We start from the raw sequence: 22751 nt of genomic DNA, 5'->3' as shown, positions 1-22751 counted from the left end.
TCAGTTGAACGCCATTTTTGTTAATATTGTTGTTTTTCCTATAGCTATTCATGTTTTATACGAAGAATCTAAATAAAACCAACTATAAACATCTGATAGCTCGGTCTTCAACCAAACGAAAGTGTTCTTATATCCATTACGCCTAGGTTTAGCACTAAAGGCCATGTTACACAGTGCAATTTTTCTTCCAACTTCCAATGTAATTCTACTTTTAAGAGATGTAAATTCGTGACGGGTTCTCGAAATGTAGGTGTAAGAAACGTCATGGAGTGTATATAATAAAGACAAAAGTTGTGTAGTTGCCAAATTTACTTTTAAAAAAAGAATTGCATTGAAAGTTGCAAGAAAAATCGCACTGTGTAAGAGAGCCTCTTTAACTATGGGTTAAATTTAACCTGCTTTTGAACAACCGGCCCTTGGTTTTCATACAACATGCAATAAGACCCGTTTCACACCATATTTAGTTCTATATGAGCGAATACATTAATCAAAGCAATAGATATTGAGGCATTTCCGTTTAATATTGATTGTCTATGATGTATTTGGCATGTCAAAAAACGGCTTTTGAAACAGACGTGACTCGTCATAATGCGTCGCCATTCACTGATATGTCATAATTTGTTGTAATTCTGTTTTCATATGTCAAATTTCGCATAAAAACGGATTACTACAATTAGATTATACGTTCTCAAGCAGCTTATAGCATTCGTAATCGTATATAATTACATGTAATATATTTAATTTGTAATTTCAACTCGATTTATTTGTCTATTCGAAAAACAACGAATATTTATGTCATATTAGTGTTTGCCCTTTTTGAATCCAACCTATAAGGCGGAGCAATTTGGCAAGGAATTGACAACCTCCTGTGGCCTATCAGCATAAAAAAAAGGTTTTAAAGTATTCAAAATATTATCTTGTGACTTGTGATAGCTTTGTCTATATTCATAGAGGCATTGAATGCTATAACTGAATATACCAAGCTATATCGTGGAGGAATTGACCAATGCGGTAAAAGTTATTTAAAAGTATCTATTCTTCAGCAAGGTGAATATCATGATTACTGTTGTATATTTTATGGTAGTATAATGAGAATACAGTCTAGTTTAATTCTTCCGCGTTTGATCTGTATTGTGGGGAAAATAAGACTCCATTAACCATGTTTAAATTACTGTAGTCACAATACGTGTTAGTCGATACGAATGAGCGTTGTTAACTCCTGAAAGCAAGTCTGATGATTTTCGCTGTGGTGTTGCTTTCGTCTCGACGATAAGCGTCGACGTGAACAAACGTGATTTAAAGTAAATCAAAGTCTCATCTAAACATGAATTTTCCCGTCGAATATTCTACTCTATTGCTCAAGTATTGTACTCTATTGCTGTCTGTAATTTTCCTAATTGATCAGTGATCTCATATGCCATAACAAACTATATTTTCGAAGGAGTTACAATGAACTCTACATAATCATAAATTAAGACAAATTTCTAGTTGGTTGTTATAGCTACCTTCCGGAAATCGATATGTGGGTAATTAAGTTGCATATCGCGGTTAGCGAGATTAAACCAAGCTTGAAATGACTTTGGTAATGAAATGAGCAACTAACATGATTCTGGCAGTAATGTGCTTGTATGGTCTCCTAAAGACTTATTTCAAAACCTCAAAGTCGTCTCAGAAGTCTGAGTCGTCTTTACACTAGAGCGAAAGTTTCTGGATTCATCACGAAAGCGGAATGTATTAGTACCGGATTCATGTTGCTGTTTACACACGCAGCAACGAATCCGATAGAAAATGTACTCGGTTTTAAGCTGTATCTGCATGGAAACCTTGAATCCGTAAAAGTTTGTTGAAACTTCGTATCCAGAAACATTTTAATCCGGAAAATTTTCTTGTGTAAACGCTTTACACGACGATTCCGAAGAAATTCAAACGTGACGACCAAACAATTCTCCAAGAACAAGTAATGTGAGTGTAAACGGACAAATCCGCATACAGAGACAACTAAAGTGTAGTGTAAACACCTGAACGAATCTGATACATGTGTGCAACAATGAATCCGGATATTTTTACAAATCTGGAAACTTTCGTTCTAGTGTAAACGGGGTCTCACTCTTCGTTAAATGACGGCTAGCTCCTTAGATCCATTGAATTATTTTCCGACAGACAAAGCATTTTTCGCACCAGTGACATGAGATAAAGGAGACCCTGGTGCTTAGGACAAGTAGGAACCAGGCTTAATAGATACACTATAATACATTTCCCGAAATTAAATCATACCAAGAAACTTGGAGCTAGAAACTTGGAGCTAAAAAATGGCGGAAATTAGAGGAGTAGTTAAGAAAGGTCATTTTTATACCTACGTTCCCAGCGAAATATTTTTCATAATTTAAACGTGATGTAAAGGAGCAGAAAGCCTTCAAGTATCAAATGTTAAGCTTAGACGGAAAGCTGCATGCAGTCGACGCGAGAGCGAACATTCAGTGTGCGCAAGAGTTTGAAGCGGAAAAGTGATTGAACTGATATAACGGCATTCTTGCATGAATTAAAATAAAGGGGTGACACAATAGTACGATTAGTTAGTGCATGGTTCATATTTTGATTTCTAAGATTAAGAGTGTGTCGCGAACGTTGTGTTGAGTAGCTCACGTGACGTTGAAACGACATAGAAAAGTATGCGTGCAGAGAAGCTTATGACAAGGCATAGCAGTAAATATAAATTCTAACATTTGAGAAAACATTGATTATGGCGACATCCTTTTGTCACTAATGTTGTAGCAGACGGTGCCTATGGACCGAATGTGGCAGACGGTCCCTAAATTCGGGCAAGGTGAGGACAGCGAAGCCCGCCTGCCGGGTTTGGCTATGTTTGTTGTCAACCTCACCTTTTCAGTCCAAGCGCAATTAGCTAATCCAAAAACAGTTAATAGGGAGATTTTATAGCAAGGCGACATGAACGTCAAAGACGACGTGAAAATGGCGAGTAAATGGCGTGGCATGTTCATGCATATTTGGGCGCATCACGCCATTTATTCGCCATTTTCACGTCGTCTTTGATGTTCACGTCCTCATGCTAAGTCGCCCTAATATTATAACAAGACGCCTGTTCTGGCGTGACTAGCGTGAGCTCCGGAGTGCCACGCACGTGCCAGTCTTCAATAAAAAGCTTCTGAACATAAAATACAGTTCATACTCATTTATACCTTGCCAACCTTAATGTTATTCGATTGGGAAATTCAGAAGCACATCGTACTTTAAAAAGTATCGAAGTTCAATTGTTCAAAAATGTAAATAAACCGAATGATACATTCGCTTTGTCTTACACTTTGCCTTTGGAATTCGCGCTTATATAGTTATATTAATTCAAGCTGCGACGTGTCAACAATGCGCCCATACACGACCACATCTTGTTAAACGGCGAAATAGCAGCGATATTATTAAAATAGGACCAGAATCTACATGTATTAAATATATTCTTACCCCAATTAAATCTTGACTTGATCGAACAGCATCAAAAGAATCTGTTTATTTGTTCCTCTTGGAGGAATTGCGGTGCCCGCGCCAAGTTTGGCACCGCATTATATTCTGCCTGTGAGTTTGTTTGTTCGCATAAATACGTTTCCTTAATCGCCAAGTAAAAATTCCTTGCACATACTTGGAATGCTTGGAATTTTTTCGTGATTATTACTATCAATCTTGTTGTACGTTTGGCAAATTCCTTTTTTAAAGGAACGTTCTTTTTTCAATTTCAATCTCAAACTCTGATAATTGCGTGTATCTCTGCTTTTATGCACCCAAGAAGGACAAAAATACCACCATTCGATTCAGCGTAAGAAATTATACTTACAGGTCTTAAATATATTACTAAACAAGAGTATTCGCAGCGATTTATGACGTTTGAAAGACAAACGAAATTGAATTGTTGACAAATCGCTCAAAATTACTATGCTATACTTTACTAGTAATAGTAAGTTTGGTCTTTGATATCTTTCATATCGTTGGTTTTCTCTTTTAATTTTCGTCCTTAAATAAGTGGATCGGTCTTACATTGCGATTTATTTTATAGTACTTTGAGCCAAATATATTCTATTTCGAAGGTTTTAAAGTATAGTTTCAATAAGCGAACTTTATGACAAATCGCTCAAAATTATTAAACAAATTAAAAATGCAATACGCTTAATCCTTGACTTCTGTATCGTTGCTTTTCTAGTTTACGGCTCTACGCCAGTTTATTCGTCTCACGTTTCTCTTCATTTTGATAGTATTCTTATATAGTATTTTTAGCCTAAATATTTTATTTCTGAAGATTTTAAAACGGCGCAATTTTGACCTTAATGTACCAACCAACCAGGCTGCGGCCGACAGGAAATGTAAGTTGGTGATGTCGTTAGAAATGAGCGGACGTTTTATTTCTAGACAAGCATTGCGGGCACCGCATTTTAGTACTGTGTCTGGTTGCCGTATCATGCGAGCGAAATCCAATCGCGCATCGGAAAATTAGCCAAAGCTGTGCACCACAACTCTTGGGAGAAAAGACTGTGACGTAGATAAATACGGTCACATACACATCTTAAATACTAGTATATTTCGCGCTACAAACATACTTGCAACGACGAACAAAAAAATTAAAAAAAAATGTAATAACAAAACTGTAATAACTAATAACTTGGATATATTATTTTCCGGCTGTAAGTTTATTTATGAATCGAAGTATGGTCAGTTTTCGAAATATTAAAATGATTATTTAGGATTTCGAAAGAAACACCAAAGAACGTTTAAACCAGGACAATTAAGCGAAGAAGCAGAAGAGCAGCAGTGGATCCAGCACGATCCCGGCCTCCCCTTGATGAATGTATGTCACGCTGACATTGCGCAACGTAGTCATTTTGAAATTCGTAATTCTTACTCATTACATACATTTTGTTGCCCCGTTCATCCATGGGTAGCCCGATTAGATTTGAAATAGTAAAATTTGCTCCAGTCATGCTATTATTGCTTTTGCCTCGCGACCACTATGACGTCACTGAACTCACAGCGAAACTGGAGTGAAGCGCAACTGAAGCAAAATTTGACTAATTTAAATATTTACTGGAATTCCTATTGTCCATCGCTTGCGAATACATTATATTCAATGGTTATTTCTGTATTTCTGCTCGACAAATAAAAGTTTAAAATATAACCAACATCCCTTAGATGCAGTTGTGGCAATCGATATATTTGCATCTCTTTGTATGTGTTCTGGAAATTGTGTCATCAACAGGACAAGGTAAGAATTAAACAATACTTAGAGCTGTTTAAACTAGCTATACCGAATTAGCATGATCATGATCCCACGCCATCAAAAATTGCTATGTCAGAATAAATTTTCCCTCCAAAGTATGGAAGCCTGATCCAACCAAGCGTGGAATGACACACGTTCATCCGACCCTGATCGGAAAGGTCTGTTCACAGGATCCAATTTTTTTCATCCAATCCACTCTTGACGTATGAAATATAGTCGGTTGTTGATAAAGCAGTACAGGATTGGCTTCAGTGGGTTTGCTGCTCATATACACTACAAGGCCTCAGACTGTAAAATATCTATCAGAAGTGAATTGGATCCAACAAAATTGGATCTTGAATATCGTTTATACAGCATAAAGTATGCAAAAAACAAGCCAATTTCCGCTAAAAAAAACTTTCGTTCAAGAATGCAGTCTGCAGAGTTAATTTCAAACATTTAAATGACTTTTATTTTGTAGTTTTATTTAATATTATATTGTAAGTAACCTAAATATAAATTGATGTATACAGTTAGGTTTGGATTCAAAAGTTCAACCTACACCGTTGGTGAGGCAGATGGTAAATTGCAAGTTTGTCTTAATGTTAGCAATTTTGATGGGACTTCTTTTTCAGGAACGTGAGTAAATTTTCTTTATATTTATATGCACATCCGGTAGCGGACGGAATACTTTGCAATTGAATCATCCATGCAATATTGTTAAAAATTTTATACAATTTATTCTTCTCTTTTTCACTCTCGTACTGTAATTTCAAAGTGAATAGTCCTCTTTCTCAACATCTTTGATCTTTAGATGAAAAATATCAGTTTTGATGACAATAATGAATAAATCGATAAATCTGTACAACAAAGATATGCGGCTAATTTTGTGTCTATCGGGTTAATGTGTGTATCATAAATATTTTAAGATTAACGTTCAGAAATGGCACTGCAACAAGCGGAGAAGATTATTCAGATGATGGGAAATCTGTTGGAATACAAAGTTTTATTCAAAAAACTGATTGCGAAAATATTGATATAATTGATGATAACAGTTATGAAGGCAGCGAAAATTTTACAGTTGTTTTGATGTTAAATAACAATCCCAACGTTCAAATTACTGTTGGCGAAGCGACAGTGACTATCACAGATGATGACGGTAATGATTTGAAATGTATTTTCTATATATTATAGTTACTGACATTTTCTTAGTGTGCAACGCAAGTGCAGATAGCACTGACAGCATTTCTTTATTTGTTCACTATTAATTCATGAAAATCAAGTCTCGTACATGCATCGCCATTCGTCGGCACTGTTTTTGTTGTTTCATATTGATGAGTAAAATGCTGTGTCCATTTAAAAAAAAATATTTACTTAATTGATCACTCTTAATAGATCTTACAACATTGCCGATGAATCACGACATACTGTATGAGAACTAGGCCTAAGTCTTTAATTCTCATCATTTTCGCAATGGTTGCAAAGGATAAACGTTTGCAACACTTGCTTCAGTAAAATTTTTTTTTTTTTTAAAATTTCCAAATTTTAAGGTACATTAAAAATTAAATTTAATCTTCTTTAAGAAAAAGTATATAAGTGAAATATCATTTTCATGTAGGCCTCTTATCTCCTCGATAAAGGCGAAAGCGATATAGTATGTGATAAATTATATTCTTAGGTTTGAAACTTGGATGCAGTTGCTACTACATTTCTGTTCAAAAATTCCATTTACACTGTTGGGTGAATAAGATGGTAACGTTAGGGTTACCTTTTTATTATTATCAAGAAAACTTTTTAGGAACGTGTTTAGATTTCGCATTAATTGCTCTTGAAAATGAACAAATATTACAGTCTCCAAATTTTATTTTTTACATTAAAACAAAAATTTAAACTGTTTGATGAGAAATCTGCAGCGGCAAAATTTTTCATATTCGCTGATATAAAAACCAATTGCATTTACAGGTGAATATGATACGCGAACTTCATGCAAGACTACATGCGAGGTTAAAAATAGTGGGCACTGTGTTGTTTTCGCTTCCTTGACGTCAAGAAATAGCCAATTTCTGAGAGAAAATATACCGCATTCTCAACTAGAGACTTGCAGTAAACACCAAAGACTTAAAATAATTTTAAATAAATACGTGCAATAGTAATACTGGACGCCTCGATTTTTAAGCGCTTTTACAGAATTTTTAAAATACTTTTAGGAAACATTTAACTGTACCTGTTTCTACTCTACATGCTTAGGCTAGTTTTCCATTTGGTATAACAATTTTATCGCTAATTTTAGAAACCCTCAGGGTTTGCGTTTCCTCTTGCGGAAATATTACATTTTTGGAAAATATTATGCCAAATCCCCTGTGACGCGAAATCTAAAAAAAATTATCGATTAATGGACGAAGCAAAAATATCGTTGCTGACGTTCTCAATTTTTACTGAAGGATCTCCGGAAACAGTTTACTTATGTTGCTCCATATGTATTTTATCAGTTCCCTTCATATAATATATTTGTGTCCGACTTTTTTTGAGATATTTCCCAACTTTTTCAGCTGCCCCCACGGCCCCTGTTACATTTGGATTCCAAAGCTCAACTTACACCGTTGGTGAGGCAAATGGTAAATTGCAAGTTTGTCTTAATGTTAGCAATTTTGGTGGGACTTCCTTTTCAGGAACGTGAGTAAATTTTCATTATATTTATAGGTATGTACATCCGGGTAGCGGACGGAATACTTTGTTATTGAATCATCCATGCAATATTGTTAAAAATTTTAAACAATTTATTTCTCTCTTTTTCACTCTCGTACTGTAATTTCAAAGTGAACAGTCCTCTTTCTAAGCATCTTTGATTTTTAGATGAAAAATATCAGTTTTGATGACAATAATTAATAAATCGATAAATCTGTACAACCAAGATATGCGGCTAATTTTTTGTTTATCGGGTTAATGTGTGTATCATAAATATTTTAAGATTAACATTCAGAAATGGCACTGCAACAAGCGGAGAAGATTATTCAGATGTTGAGAAATCTGTTGGAATACAAAGTTTTATTCAAACAACTGATTGCGTTGATATTTTGATAATTGATGATAACAGTTATGAAGGCAGCGAAAATTTTACAGTTGTTTTGACGTTAAATAACAATCCCAACGTTCAAATTACTATTGGCGAAGCGACAGTGACTATCACAGATAATGAAGGTAATGATTTGAGATGTATTTTCTATATAAATTAGTATAGTTACTGACATTTTTTTACTGTGCAACGCAAGTGTAGATAGCATAGCATTTCTTTATTTCTTTACTATCAATTCATGAAAATAAAGTCTCGTACATCGCCATTCGTCGGCACTATTTTTTTTCCGTTCATATTGATGAGTGAAATGCTGTGTCTATTTAAAAAAAAAATATTTACTTAATTGACCACTCATAATGGATCTTACAACATTGCCGATGAATCACGACATACTGTATGGGAACTAGGCCTAAGTCTTTAATTCTCATCATTTTCGTAATGGTTGCAAAGGATAATCGTTTGCAACACTTGCTTCAGTGAAAATTTTTTTTCTTTTCAAAATTTCCAAATTTTAAGGTACATTAAAAATTAAATTTAATCTTCTTGAAAGGAAAGTATATAAGTGACGTATCATTTTCATGTAGCCCTCTTACCTCCCCGATTAAGGCGAAGAATAGTTTATTTTTCCAAAAAATACGTTTAGCAAGTCAAAAAAGCTGTCAAAGTTGCCTTGTCTGAAATTTTCCCCATAGCAACGCCTTAGCAACGCTTTTAGATACGAAATTCTCTCAAATTTTTTTCCAAAAATCGCTTAAAACAAGTTTTCGAGTGTTCTGAATCTGCTTCATTGTGATTGGCTGCTGTGGGGAGCCATTGCAACCCTATTTTCTTTGTCTGTATTGAGATAGTAAGTGCATTTGTGAAGTAAAGTGAAGTGAAGAAAAGTGTAGTAACATGGAACGCTTCCAGAACTTGGTATATACTGAGGACAGTGATATTATCTGTGTAAACGAAACATGGTTGAGAGAGGACATTGGGCCCAATAACTTGGAAATTTTACACTCTAGCTACACGATATTCAGGAAAGATCGAAAATCTCGTGGTGGTGGAGTGTTGCTAGCAGTGAAGTCATCTTCTTTTAAATCTGTGGGAGAGATCAAACATAAAAGTGACATAGAAGTTACATTAGCTGAACTAACGACTGCCTCCGATATGAAGTTACTCGTTGCTTCATGTTATCGTCCTCCTAACGAAGATCAGACTTGGATGGAAAAATTCAATAACTTTCTTGGGGATGTTTGCTCTAACAATACAAATATCATACTCGCGGGAGATTTTAATCTACCACATATCTCATGGCGCTCGCTAGAAACATCAACGGGGATCAGCGAGAATACCTTCATCGAACTTCTTCATGATTATTTTCTCGTTCAGCTAAACAACACAGCAACTAGAGTAGATAACATACTTGACCTCATTATTACGAACATCCCTGATATGGTTCAATTATGCGACGTGTGGTCTCCTGCTGAAGCTGAAATCTTCACCGACCATAACGTTATCAATTTCGAAATCTTAATCCATCCAAAACGTCCAACCAAAATACAGAGAACTGTATACGACTATCGCCGCGGAGATTTTACCGCCTTACGATTAGCTCTAGAGTCTTCAAACCTTTCAGCTAATATCTCTGCTGACGGTGATATCAACGACGGTTGGAGGAATTGGAGGAATACTTTTCTTACCACGGTATCACACTACATCCCATCTGCAAAGATACGTGGCCGGAATTATGTGCCGTGGATGAGCAGCGCGATACTTCATAACATTAAAAAGAAAAGTTCTCTACGACGTAAGCTGGCAAAATCTAAAACCACTAAAGAAGCCCTAAAAGCAAAAATCAAGGAACTTAGAACTGCCATAAAGAAAATGTGGCGTGATAGCTGCTCAAGGTACATAAATTATATCTGTTCAGACCGCATGAATAATCCGAAGCGCTTCTGGTCTCTCTTCAAACTAAGATCAAACGTTAGCAATGTACCCGAGAAGGTGTCAATAGCTGAATGTGAAGTTACAAGATCATCCGCAGAATCCTCAGAGGCCATCGCATCTGCCTTTAATTCCGACTTCACCTCAATCTTCACCAGTGATCAACCAAACACAGTCAACGATTCCTGTTCAATCGAAGCAGTTCGTGACAACTCGACGAACAACACCTTGTTGGAGAACATCACGTTAAAACCAGTTCATATTGCTTCAGTCTTAAAAACTCTTGACAACAATAAAGCGCATGGACCAGATGGTATTCCTGCACGTTTACTTACAGAAACAGCGTACCAAATAGCGCCGTCGCTTCGTGATCTATTCAACAAGTCACTGCGCACTGGAGTAGTACCGCGAGATTGGAAACTGGCCAATGTCGTTCCTGTTTTTAAGAAGGGAGATAAGGAATATGTTGAAAATTACAGACCAATATCTCTACTTTCGTTAATATCTAAAGTATTGGAACGCTGTTTGTTTGACTGCATCAAAGAACATGTGTTTAGCCAGATTAATCATTGTCAACATGGCTTCATGCCAGGAAGAAATTGCGCCACCCAGTTAATCGAAGTATTTGACAAAATTGGTAACTTGTTGGATCGTGGTAAACAAATTGATGTCTTATACCTGGACATGTCAAAAGCCTTCGATAAGGTGAGCCACAAACGTCTTCTCCTTTGTCTTCGTGATTTCGGGTTTAATGGTAACATCCTCAGATGGTTTGGTTCATACTTACAAGATCGCAGACAACAAACGACCATTCTTGGTGCAACATCATCTCCTACACCAGTAACATCAGGAGTACCTCAGGGCTCAATACTCGGTCCACTACTCTTCCTATTGTATGAAAATGATCTACCTAACAGTATCGTGAGTTCTTCTATCGCAACCTATGCTGATGACACCAAGATATTTAAAGAAATCAACTGCCTTGATGATGCTACAGCGTTGCAGGATGATCTGTCAAACTTTGAAACTAGTTTTTTGAATTCTGGTCTTAAACTAAACACATCAAAGTGTAAGACTCTACGTATTACCAGGAAGCGCAAGATAGTCAATCATTCCTACACTCTAAAAAACAAAACCCTAGAAAACTCAGAGCATGAACTTGATTTAGGTGTATGGATTTCCAACAACTTGACTTGGCGAAAACAAGTCTTGGAACAATGTTCAAAGGCAAATAAATCACTTGGATTTTTGAAACGATCTACACGGAATATTAGCAATCAATCAGCGCGTCGTACTCTGTACTTAACTCTCGTTAGATCACAAATCGGTTATGCAACGCAAATTTGGTCACCACAGTCTGTCGAGCTCATATCCCGATTAGAACGAATACAGAGACGTGCATCAAAATATATCCTTCGTCTGCCATTTCTTTGTGAAGCCAGCTACGAACAACGTCTGAAGCAATTGAAATTTCTTCCTATCAGTTATTGGCACGAGTATTTAGATATGATGTTATTATTCAAAGTAAATTGTGGTCTAATAAATCTCTCGGGCGCAGTGCTTCCTACACAACCTATGAAATTGAGAACAACAAGATCCGTTCAACAAAACTCCACCCAATTCCATATCAAGAAATCCTATACAGCAACATATCAACGATCATATTCTATCAGATCAACAAGGATCTGGAATAGTCTACCAAAACACATAACTAATAATCTGAACTCGTTATATACCTTTAAAAAATATCTACTTGATTACTACTTCTCTGCTCTAGAATGTAACTATAACATAAATGATCTTCGTTCATGGAAAACAATTTGTTTAAAGTGCAATCAGACTCGAGATCTCACTAAACCTCTTGCATGTTGTTTTTAATAAAGATGTTTTAAAAGAAATAATGTTATTATTATAATATATATAAATTATTGTAGTATAATGGGATCACAGTAATTGGCCAAAAGCTGTTGTGAATACCCTGTCACAATTGTTGTAAATTGTTTAATGTTGTACTATTAGAAATAGTGTAATTGGAGCTATCTTGCAGTGAGGACTTTCACAGATCCATGTCTATTCTAATATGTTTAATAGTTTTTTGACTGTAAAATTGAAGTCTGCAAGGATAGTTCTAATAATGTTATAAATTATAATAGTGTTTTACTTGTAAATTTAAATTGTGACAAAGCTTATAAAATTAGAAATTAAAAAAATTTGCATCTTCGGCGAAGTCCTCTTCAAATATCGTGTTTTTTTCCAACATTACAAGTCAAAAAGTTGCTGTTCTAGTTTCCCAAAGATTTCGTTTGTTTTTTTGGTTATAAATTAAAGTTATAGATGGGAAATCCGCAGAACAGAGGCAGAAAACGAGTTCGAAAAGCGCCTTCCAAAATGGCCAAGAAATGCAAGCATGGCGACGATCATCGTGACAAAGAATCTGGGCCTTCCGGGGCGAAAATCGGTCACCAGACAACAAATTTTAGTATTCATTCAAAAAATATGGACACAATAAGGGAAGGAACAGTATTCATTGACATTTCAATTTTATTCGGCGTGTTTGATGAGATTCTGAAGTGCCCTGACTGTGGGGAAGAAACGAAGTCACATTTTGATATGAAGAAAAAACATGGATATGCCCATTACATATCTTTGCAATGTGTTTCATGCGACTGGAAGTATTGTTTTCATACTTCTAAAAAGCAAGGCCAGTCCTATGAAATTAATACCAGAGCAGTCTTGGCCTTTAGAGAGATTGGTAAAGGACACAGTGCCATGGCTACCTTCTCCAAAATTTTGAACATGCCTGCCCCACCAAGTCGTGCCAATTTCACGAAGACTCAAAATAAAAAGCTACTTCCTGTAATGAAGCAGTGTGCCAATGATAGCATGGTGAACAATGCTGTTCAAGTCAAAGAAATTATTGAAAGTGATGCTGGAGAATGTGGAGTATCCATAGATGGTACATGGCAGAATTAAGCGAGGTTACTCATCCCACAATGGTGTTGTAACGGCGATTTCCCTCGACACAAAGAAATGCCTTGATGTAGAAGTCATGTCTGACAAGTGCCAGCAATGTCTCAAATGAAGCAAAAGAAAGGATGATCCAAAGTATGCTGAGTGGAAAGCAAATCACCAGTGTAAAATTAACCATACTGGCAGTTCAGGCAGCATGGAGACGAATGGTGCCTTGCGGATCTTTGAAAGGTCACACACTACCAGAGGACTGAAATATAAAGATATGCTTGGTGATGGTGATTCATCAACTTATAGTGCAATTCTGGATCGGAGAAAAAACCATATGGAGAGGATTGCATACCTAAGAAACTAGAATGTATTGGACATGTCCAGAAGCGAGTAGGAAGTCGATTACGAAAGTTGAAGAATTCGAATAAGGGTAGAAAACTCTCTGATGGCAAAGGATTATCTGGCAAAGGTCGCTTAACCACAACAAAGATAGATGTCCTACAGAACTATTATGGTTTGGCCATTAAAGAAAACCATGGAAGTGTTGAAGATATGGCCAAGGCTGTGAAGGCTTCTCTATTTCATGTTGCGTCATCAGAAAAGAATCCTCAACATCATCTTTGTCCAAAAGGAGAGGACAGTTGGTGTGGTTATCAGAGAGATAATACAACATACAAACATAAGGATGGTATTCCTGAGACCTTTGTAGAACTAGTGGAACCTATTTTCATTGACTTGGCTGACCCTGAGTTATTAAAGAAATGCACCCATGGCTTGACGCAGAGTCCAAACGAATGTTTAAATGGCATGATCTGGGACAGATGTCCAAAAGGTACTTATGTGGAGCAGGAGACTGTAGCTCTTGCCACATATTTGGCAGTCATGAAGTGTAATGATGGGGATATTTCATACATCAAAGTTCTACAAGATTTGGATTTAACTCCTGGTCTATTCACATCTAAAGGCGCCCAAGACTGTGACAGAGAAAGGATCAAGCTGTCCGCCCAAAAGAACTCAGACAAGGTCAAAGCAAGAAGAAAAACACTAAGGCATCTCAGAAAAAAAGAATTTGGAAAGTGCTGAGAGCACTGAAGGGGTAACCTATGAGTCAGGTAGCTTCTAAACACCTTAAAACATGAACGGAAACTTTGAACAGTATTTTCTCCTTTTCGCAATTTAGCATGTCTAGTTGATCTTTGTGACACTGTAATCTTGTAAATATTTATTCCAGAGGCTTGATATTTAGCAGTTTTGCTAACTTTCATATCCCCTATTATGTGAACCTCTCCAATTTTTAATATTTTCACCCTTCATGAAATAATAGGCTAATTTTTCTAGGAAAAAGTGTAAATAATTATAACATCACAAAATGTAGCTCAAATTTTTTTTTTAGATATTTTAAAGAAATTGAACAATTTCAAATGATAGATATAGTTGTAAGCTTTTCAAAAATATATAATTTGTCTGATTCTGATGACTGTTTCTTGAGATATCATGTATAAAGTGCGAAGCAATTATGTGTTAATTAGCAGCCGCCATATTGGATAATTAGGCTAATTAGGGACTTTTTGAAAAAATTTTTGCGTGGGTCATTTTTTATTGCCTGTCCCTTCCAAAAAATAATATTTTTGCACAAATCTACTTAAAAATGAAAAAAAAGGTTTCAAGTGGCAATGATCACCTTACGCTAGACCATTTCACATTACGCTAGACCATTTCACATTACGCTAGACCATTTCACAATAAACTAGACCATTTCATATTACGCTAGAACTTTTCATATTACGCTAGGCATTTCACATTGCGCTAGACAATTTCACCTTACACTAGACCATTTCACATTACACTAGACCATTTCATATTACGCTAGAACAATTCATATTACGCTAGACCATTTCACATTACACTAGACCATTTCATATTACGCTAGAACATTTCATATTACGCTAGGCATTTCACATTGCGCTAGAACATTTCACATTACGCTAGACCATTTCACATTACACTAGACCATTTCACATTACACTAGACCATTTCATATTACGCTAGAACATTTCATATTACGCTAGCCCATTTCACATTGCGCTAGACCATTTCACATTACGCTAGACCATTTCACATTACGCTAGACCATTTCACATTATGCTAGAACATTTCATATTACGCTAGACCATTTCATATTACGCTAGAACATTTCATATTACGCTAGACCATTTCATATTACGCTAGAACATTTCATATTACGCTAGAACATTTCATATTACGCTAGAACATTTCATATTACGCTAGTACATTTTATATTACGCTAGAACATTTCATATTACGCTAGACCATTTCACATTATGCTAGACCATTTCATATTACGCTAGACCATTTCATAATTTATTACGCTAGACCATTTCACAATATGCCAGGCTATTTCATATTACGCTAGACCATTTGATATTACGCTAGACCATTTCACATTACGCTAGACCATTTCACATTATGCTAGACCATTTCACATTACACTAGACCATTTTTACATTACACTAGACCATTTCATATTACGCTAGAACATTTCATATTACGCTAGGCATTTCACATTGCGCTAGACCATTTCGCATTAGGCTAGACCATTTAATTTCACATTACGCTAGACCATTTCACATTACGCTAGACCATTTCACATTATGCTAGAACATTTCACATTACGCTAAACCATTTCACATTATGCCAGACCATTTCACATTATGCTAGAACATTTCACATTATGCTAGCCCATTTCACATTGCGCTAAACCATTTCACATTACGCTAGACCATTTCACATTACGCTAGACCATTTCACATTATGGTAGAACATTTCACATTACGCTAGACCATTTCATATTACGCTAGACCATTTCACATTACGCTAGACCATATCACATTATGCCAGACCATTTCATATTACGCTAGACAATTTGATAGACCATTTCACATTACGCTAGAGCATTTCATATTTCGCTAGCCATTTCACGCAACGCTAGCCATTTCACATTATTGTGGACCATTTCACATTATGGTAGACCTGCTAGCCATTTCACATTATGCTAGACCATTTCACATTACGCGAATCATTTAACATAACGCTAGCCATTTCACATTACCGCTAGGCATTTCATCTTATGCTATACCAATTCATACTACGCTAGCCCTTTCACGTTACGCTAGCCCTTTCACATTACTCTAGACCATTTCACATTACGCTAGACCATTTTACATTACGCTAGACCATTTCACAATACGCTAGACCATTTAACAGTATGCTAGACCATTTCACATTACGCTAGACAATTTCACATTACGCTAGACCATTTCATATTACGCTAGACCATTTCACATTACGCTAGACTATTTCACATTATGCTAGACCATTTCACATTATGCTAGACCATTTCACATTATGCTAGACCATTTCACATTACGCTAGACCATTTCATATTACGCTAGACTATTTCACATTATGCTAGACCATTTCACATTATGCTAGACCATTTCACATTATGCTAGACCATTTCACATTACGCTAGACCATTTCATATTACGCTAGACCATTTCACATTATGCTAGACCATTTCACATTACGCTGGACCATTTCATATTTCGCTCTTATAGGCAGAATATTTTGCATAAACTTTCTAATGCACATATCTCTACGAATGTTATGCATGGGTTCACAACCTCCATTGTAATGCCTGCTTCAGAAAACTGAGTTTTTTTCGGCAAATTATCAGAATTAGAAGGAAAATATAAACAATATAATCATAAAAATCCTGACCCTTTCGTTTAATATATTTTCAGATGTCGACGAATGCATTGCAGAATCTCATAATTGCCATCGTAATGCCTACTGCAATAATACTGATGGTTCTTTCAATTGTTTATGTAAGAGCGGCTACTTTGGAAATGGAACTGACTGTAAAGGTTAGCCGGACGTAAATATTAGAGACGATATAATTCTAAATTCGCACGCTTCAAAACTTTGAAGAAATTTTAATGATCCTGTTCATTTTTCAAAGACATATATAGATATATAACTACGCTCTAACTTTCGTTAATATTTTATTCAGATATCGATGAATGTGCTGTGGGTTCTCATAATTGTCTTTTCGACGGCTACTGTATCAATACTGATGGATCTTTCAATTGCACATGTAAAAAAGACTACCCAGTAAACGGAACAGACTGCAAAGGTTTGCCGAGAATATTTCATGAATTACTGCATTTGAATCTATATTTCTAATTTTTTTGGCTCGAAATTCATATCACGCAGGTCCAACTTAGCTAAGTTTCTCCCACTCGTGCAGGCTCATATTGTCAGCGGACAACTTACACAAAATTGAGAGCAAGGCGTAAAACGAAAAGCTTCTAATTTTTCATGCGAAGACCGCTGGAAAACTGAGCCCTCTTTACCGGGAGAAAATTTGCCGAATATGACCAACGTGTATAGAGAAAATGAAAATTTTTAATTGGAATATTTCGCTCTTATAGGCAGAATATTTGTATAAACTTTCTAATGCACAAATCTCTACGAATTTTATGCATGGGTTCACAACTTCCATTGTAATGTCTGCTTCAGGAAACTGTTTTTTTTTGGCAAAATATCAGAGTTAGGAGGAAAATATGAACACTATAATATTCGCTCTTATAGGCAGAATATTTTGTATAAACTTTCTAATGCACATATCACAGATTATCGCAAGTGTGTTTTGGCGCGAAATATACTAGTATTTGCATGTGACCGTATTTATCTACGTTTAATATTTATTCAGATTTCGAGCAATGCATTGTAAACGGGACGAGGGCTATCGCTGATGATGATGACAGTAAGAAATTTCACATATATTTTTTATGTATAGTGACCAACATTTTTGTGGTGTAAAATGGAAGTCCAAATAGTGCAAAGAATTTAGTAATATGGTCACTTTTGACTTTTTAAAATAAATTCTGTGCACAAGGATATAATTGGAATATCGGGTCAGAACGTAGACCACGGAATCGTGTAATTTGTGGTTTTATATTGATGTAATAATTCGATCTAACAAATGATGATTAACAATTAGATAAGTAAATATAAGTTTAGGTTACATTGGGTTTAAATCATTCTATCTTTGTCGCATTCTATGTTAATATTATAAAAGTCTGTTTTACTTACTTCTTGCCGGGTCTACGCGTTCTACATAATCTTTAAATAATCACACATAAATCAAATTAAACAGGTTAGCAAACAGAACAAAAGTCCTTTTCACGCAAACGTGCTCTCGTATCTTTACCTAAATCAGTTCAATGTATCCTGGTTCATATTACCTTTAGAATCTCGTGCAATTAATTAATTAATGTCAATCAAAGTTAATATTATTAAGTTCGTACTTAGTCCCTCATCGAAACAATAATGATTGCAAATCTTGAAACTCTCGGACTGATTAATGGTATATTCGAAGTTTTTACCCATCTTTCGTTTTTGGTTTTTTTAGATAAGGCTGGTTCCGTTGTAGTTCGTGTAATTATTAAGAATCGTGAATATCAGCTGGCATTTAGTAATCGTTCAAGTTTAGAATACGCAAGAATCGCTGTGGAAATGTGTTTGACAGTACGGCAAATTCTATTTTTTTTATTATTTCCTTTTCTTAAATGATAGATGCAGTTTGAGCAGAATCCAAGAATTATTACTCAGGGTCACCGACGGAGTTGAAAATGCACCTAGGTTTTGTTTTGTTTTGTTTTTTATTATTTTTCGTGATCGCAAGTGTGTTTTGGCGCGAAATATACTAGTATTTGCATGTGACCGTATTTATCTACGTCACAGTTTTGTCTTCGAAGAGTTGTGGTGCACAGCTTTGGCTAATTTCCCGATGCACTATTTGATTTCGCTCGCATGATACGGCAATTCCTACAAGAGGAACAATTCTTTATGCTGTTCGATTAAGTTTAGATTGAATTGGGGTAAGAATATATTTAATACATGTAGTATCTGGTCCTATTTTAATAATATCGCTGCTATTTCGCCATTTAACAAGATGTCGTGGTGTATATGCGCGTTGACATGTCTCAGTTTGCACAGGATTGAATTCGATTTAATATAAGCGCAATTCCGAAGTGTGAGACAAAGTGAACATACCATGCGGTTTATTTATATTTTTGAACAATTTCTATACAGCAACAACTTCTACACTTTTTAAAGTACGATGTGCTTTTGAATGTTGCGATCCAACAACATTTTAGATTTTAAGTTCGCAAGGCATCCAAACGAGTATGAACCGTATTGTTTATGTTCAGAAGCTTTATATTGAGACTGGCACCGTGGCACGTGGCGGCACGCCAGATTTAACGCCAGAACAGGCGTCTTGTTAAGCCGAAGTTTGTCGTTATCTGCATACGAAGAAGTCCTTTGTTGATATATAACAATGCTATAGCACTGTATTAGAAAAGAGAAGCGTTACATATTTTTCAGTCGTATTTGTGTGTTTTTTCGCTTTACCGCTCGTTGGCAAATTGATGTGACGTGATAACATTGGATACCACTATTTATCGCACGTTATGTCGTAAAATAGCCTGCATAAACTAGAAGTTCCTATAGCAAGTGCTGCCGTGCACTCACAGGCCTGGAGCAAGTAATACATTAGGACGTTTGTACCATGAACACAATTTTCATATACATTTGTAGTGTGAAAACAATTTATACCGTAGTGTAATTTGTAGCTACTGTGAACACAATTTATACCTACATTTGTACTGTGAACACAATTTATACCTACATTTGTACTGAGAACACAATTTTCGCCAAAGAAGCGAATTGTTAGTTGGAATCGAATTCTTAATTGGCTACATAGCTTACAAAAGTTCCTTTATTTGCTGATTTACTAACTTTCAGGCGTGTGTGACAGCCTAATGAATATTTTTCTAATAACTCGATCCATGTTCTGAGTCGAAAAGTACAATCTTTAGCTTAATCTAATCATTTCGTTTTAAGCAGTTGAGGAAGGCTGACGTGACCCTTTATAGTGTGTAAGGCTAAAAAATAAACAAAATAGATACAGATTAAAACACACAAAATGATTATAGTCCAAATTAGAATTAGTTATTTATCATTTGTATTACATTAAGAGATGCATGTACGTATTACATATGGATTATAAGGGCTGTATAATATAGACAACTAACACGGTAGCAATGCAAATAATTATAATTATAGTATTTATATACAAGTAGCGGAATAAATACATTTGCCATCCGTATACAAATATAGATCTGTTTTAATGGCATTGCGGACACGATGCTGTTCAATAAATATTCTCATAACGATATAAATAATAAACTATCACTGGGATTATTTCTACCCTCTGATCAAGCTCAGATTTTTAAATTCGCTTTAACATCTGTTGGGTAAAAAGTCCGAAAAGTCCTCGCTAACCTTGCAGCAAAAAAATTCCACCCTACGACCTCACTTGTCGGACAAACGAGACGATGTCACATATGGCTATTAGACAATAACAGGCTGTGACCTCTTTTACATGAACAAGCGTCAGCGTGGTCAGTTTAATTAGTGCATGAAAGGCCTTCAAAATGAATATATTAATTATGTGTCAGCTGATCTGTAGTGTTTTGATTTAGCAACAGAAAGTTAATATAGAGAATCTATTATTACTTGTCTTTTGGTACTACAAATATATATATAGCTATACTAACAGCGACAACATTATTTTTATCAAATTTAGTGCATCAAAATGTTCAGAAGTGCGAACCTCACTTCGCAAGTTGCTTCATGCTTCGTTGCAAATTTAACGTAAGTGCTTTGTTCTCATTAGGAAAAATAAATAGAGCCGTTTTAGATGACGACAGCAGTTTTTGTTTAAAAAAGAGAACGTGAAACCCTGTGCATTGCTGATCTAGATTTCAAGTCATGAATTACCGGTGACCGCAATTATATTGCAAAGCGTGTCGCTGAAAGGTGGCGCGAAGCGCACTATCTCGCCAAATATAAAGAAATTCGAAATACGATATCAAGAGACATTTTAAGTTTTGGAATCCCAAATCAACGAGTTCGGAACACTCTAAGAAAACCTTATGCGTTGAAACCATTCTTAGGGGCTGTTTACATGAGCCAGGTTACCTAAGACTCAACGAAGCATGAGATTAAAATGAGCACATATAATGATCCTCCCAGTCGCACAATCACCACAACAATAGCATGTGCTTGTTTGGTGTCATAAAGACTTATTTCAACATATCAAAGTCCCCTCACGCTTCGTTAAATCTCGGGTAACCGGGCTCATGTAAACAGTCTCTTAATTTTTAAAATTAAATCCGCAATCTAAAAACCGGAATCCGGAATGCACCAGGTGGGATCCGGAATCTGATAACGAATTTACATTCTTTACATAGGGCGAACTGGCAGTCAGTATTGGTACAGTAATGATGCCTTGTAAATGTTTTCTCTATATTTTGAATTTAGTAATAGCTCTCTAGGTGTCGCCTTCGTAGCAACATTTAACGATGTAACTGGAATTACCTACGAAGATCTCCAAAGAGAATTAGCCGCAACATTGATCGTAACAAACAGCGGCACATTTCTTCCTGGCACCAACCTACAACTCAGCGCTAACACTGATCCCACTAGCACTGAATTGGCTAATCTTTTTAAATTTGAAGGTATATCTGTTCTAGCCTTCTCCGTATGCTGGCATCTCTAATGTATTAAAATTATATATTGAGCATGCCAAATATAAATTATCATCTGATTCAAGGACCTCGGATTAATACGCGATTATCACTAAAGCAGATTCTGCAAATTACGGCGAGTTATTTTGTCGACGTGATAGATGAAGAAATGCAAAGATGATAGATAAAAATACTCTACCTGAAAGCACAAAAGAAGTGAAAAATTTAGACGGGGAAACTATTTCTTTGAACGCTTCAACATTATTTTGCAAAAACATTGTTTTAATTCATATTGTAAAACTGTCGAGATATTTTGGTAGTAAATACCATACCTCTTTTTGGTGGTAAATACCATCCCGCATGGTAAATACACGTATAAGGCAATTCTGAATGTCAACTATTTAACGACTACATTAATTAACATCGTAGTTTTTAAAGTAACTGTCTAGCTATCTCTACTGTATAAAACAGTCTTTCTCTGTGGACCTCTTTAAAACAATCCCTCTCTGTGACAGAGGTAGTGAACATTTTTTCTCCCAAGATTTTTCCTATAACGCGATGACTATCTCGCTATCTTTTAGATTACGATGAGTGCAAACCTTCACAAATTATTCAAGCCCCTGATTGTGGTGAAAATGCAACATGCGTCAATAGAAATCTTACTTACGATTGTATCTGTAATGAAGGCTTGGTCAAGAATGGCAGTGATTGTATTGGTGAGTAGATAAAATCACAAGATTAGCAAAATAAGTATTGACACTTGTCTTAATTTCTTTGTCTTTATCTTGGCGTTTCATCCATGTACACAGTACCACCTGCGAGTAACTTGACGCCACTCCTTAGTAACTACAAG

General features: G+C 35.8%; 1 protein-coding gene across 7 annotated transcripts in view; it reads left to right on the top strand.

The window, feature by feature from the left end:
- The first annotated feature begins 803 nt into the window (after positions 1-803).
- The window catches only part of LOC114519690 (fibrillin-1-like), a 43014-nt gene continuing 21066 nt past the window's right edge, over positions 804-22751 (top strand). For 3 of the 7 annotated variants that reach the window (XR_003686609.1, XM_028539864.1, XM_028539859.1), the window contains exons 1-14: positions 807-1047; positions 4743-4846; positions 5188-5260; positions 5788-5893; positions 6184-6413; positions 7804-7927; positions 8223-8452; positions 17042-17164; positions 17311-17433; positions 18013-18066; positions 18715-18830; positions 20956-21023; positions 21693-21889; positions 22480-22614. Coding sequence is in view for 6 of the 7 variants with exons in the window: in XM_028539864.1 (XP_028395665.1) it covers positions 4841-4846; positions 5188-5260; positions 5788-5893; positions 6184-6413; positions 7804-7927; positions 8223-8452; positions 17042-17164; positions 17311-17433; positions 18013-18066; positions 18715-18830; positions 20956-21023; positions 21693-21889; positions 22480-22614 (1585 nt within the window). In the remaining variant the exon portion in view is untranslated. Of the gene's footprint in view, positions 1048-4742; positions 4847-5187; positions 5261-5787; positions 5894-6183; positions 6414-7803; positions 7928-8222; positions 8453-17041; positions 17165-17310; positions 17434-18012; positions 18067-18714; positions 18831-20955; positions 21024-21692; positions 21890-22479; positions 22615-22751 lie in introns of all 7 variants that reach the window. The other 4 variants (XM_028539865.1, XM_028539861.1, XM_028539860.1 and 1 more) reach the window with 4 other exon arrangements.

Source organism: Dendronephthya gigantea, unplaced genomic scaffold (genome assembly GCF_004324835.1).
Source record: "Dendronephthya gigantea isolate DGI-Jeju-01 unplaced genomic scaffold, DenGig_1.0 000014F, whole genome shotgun sequence".
Taxonomy (NCBI): Eukaryota; Metazoa; Cnidaria; class Anthozoa; order Malacalcyonacea; family Nephtheidae; genus Dendronephthya; species Dendronephthya gigantea.
Note: the sequence above shows the minus strand (reverse complement) of the source record. Positions and strands in the feature narration are given on the sequence as shown.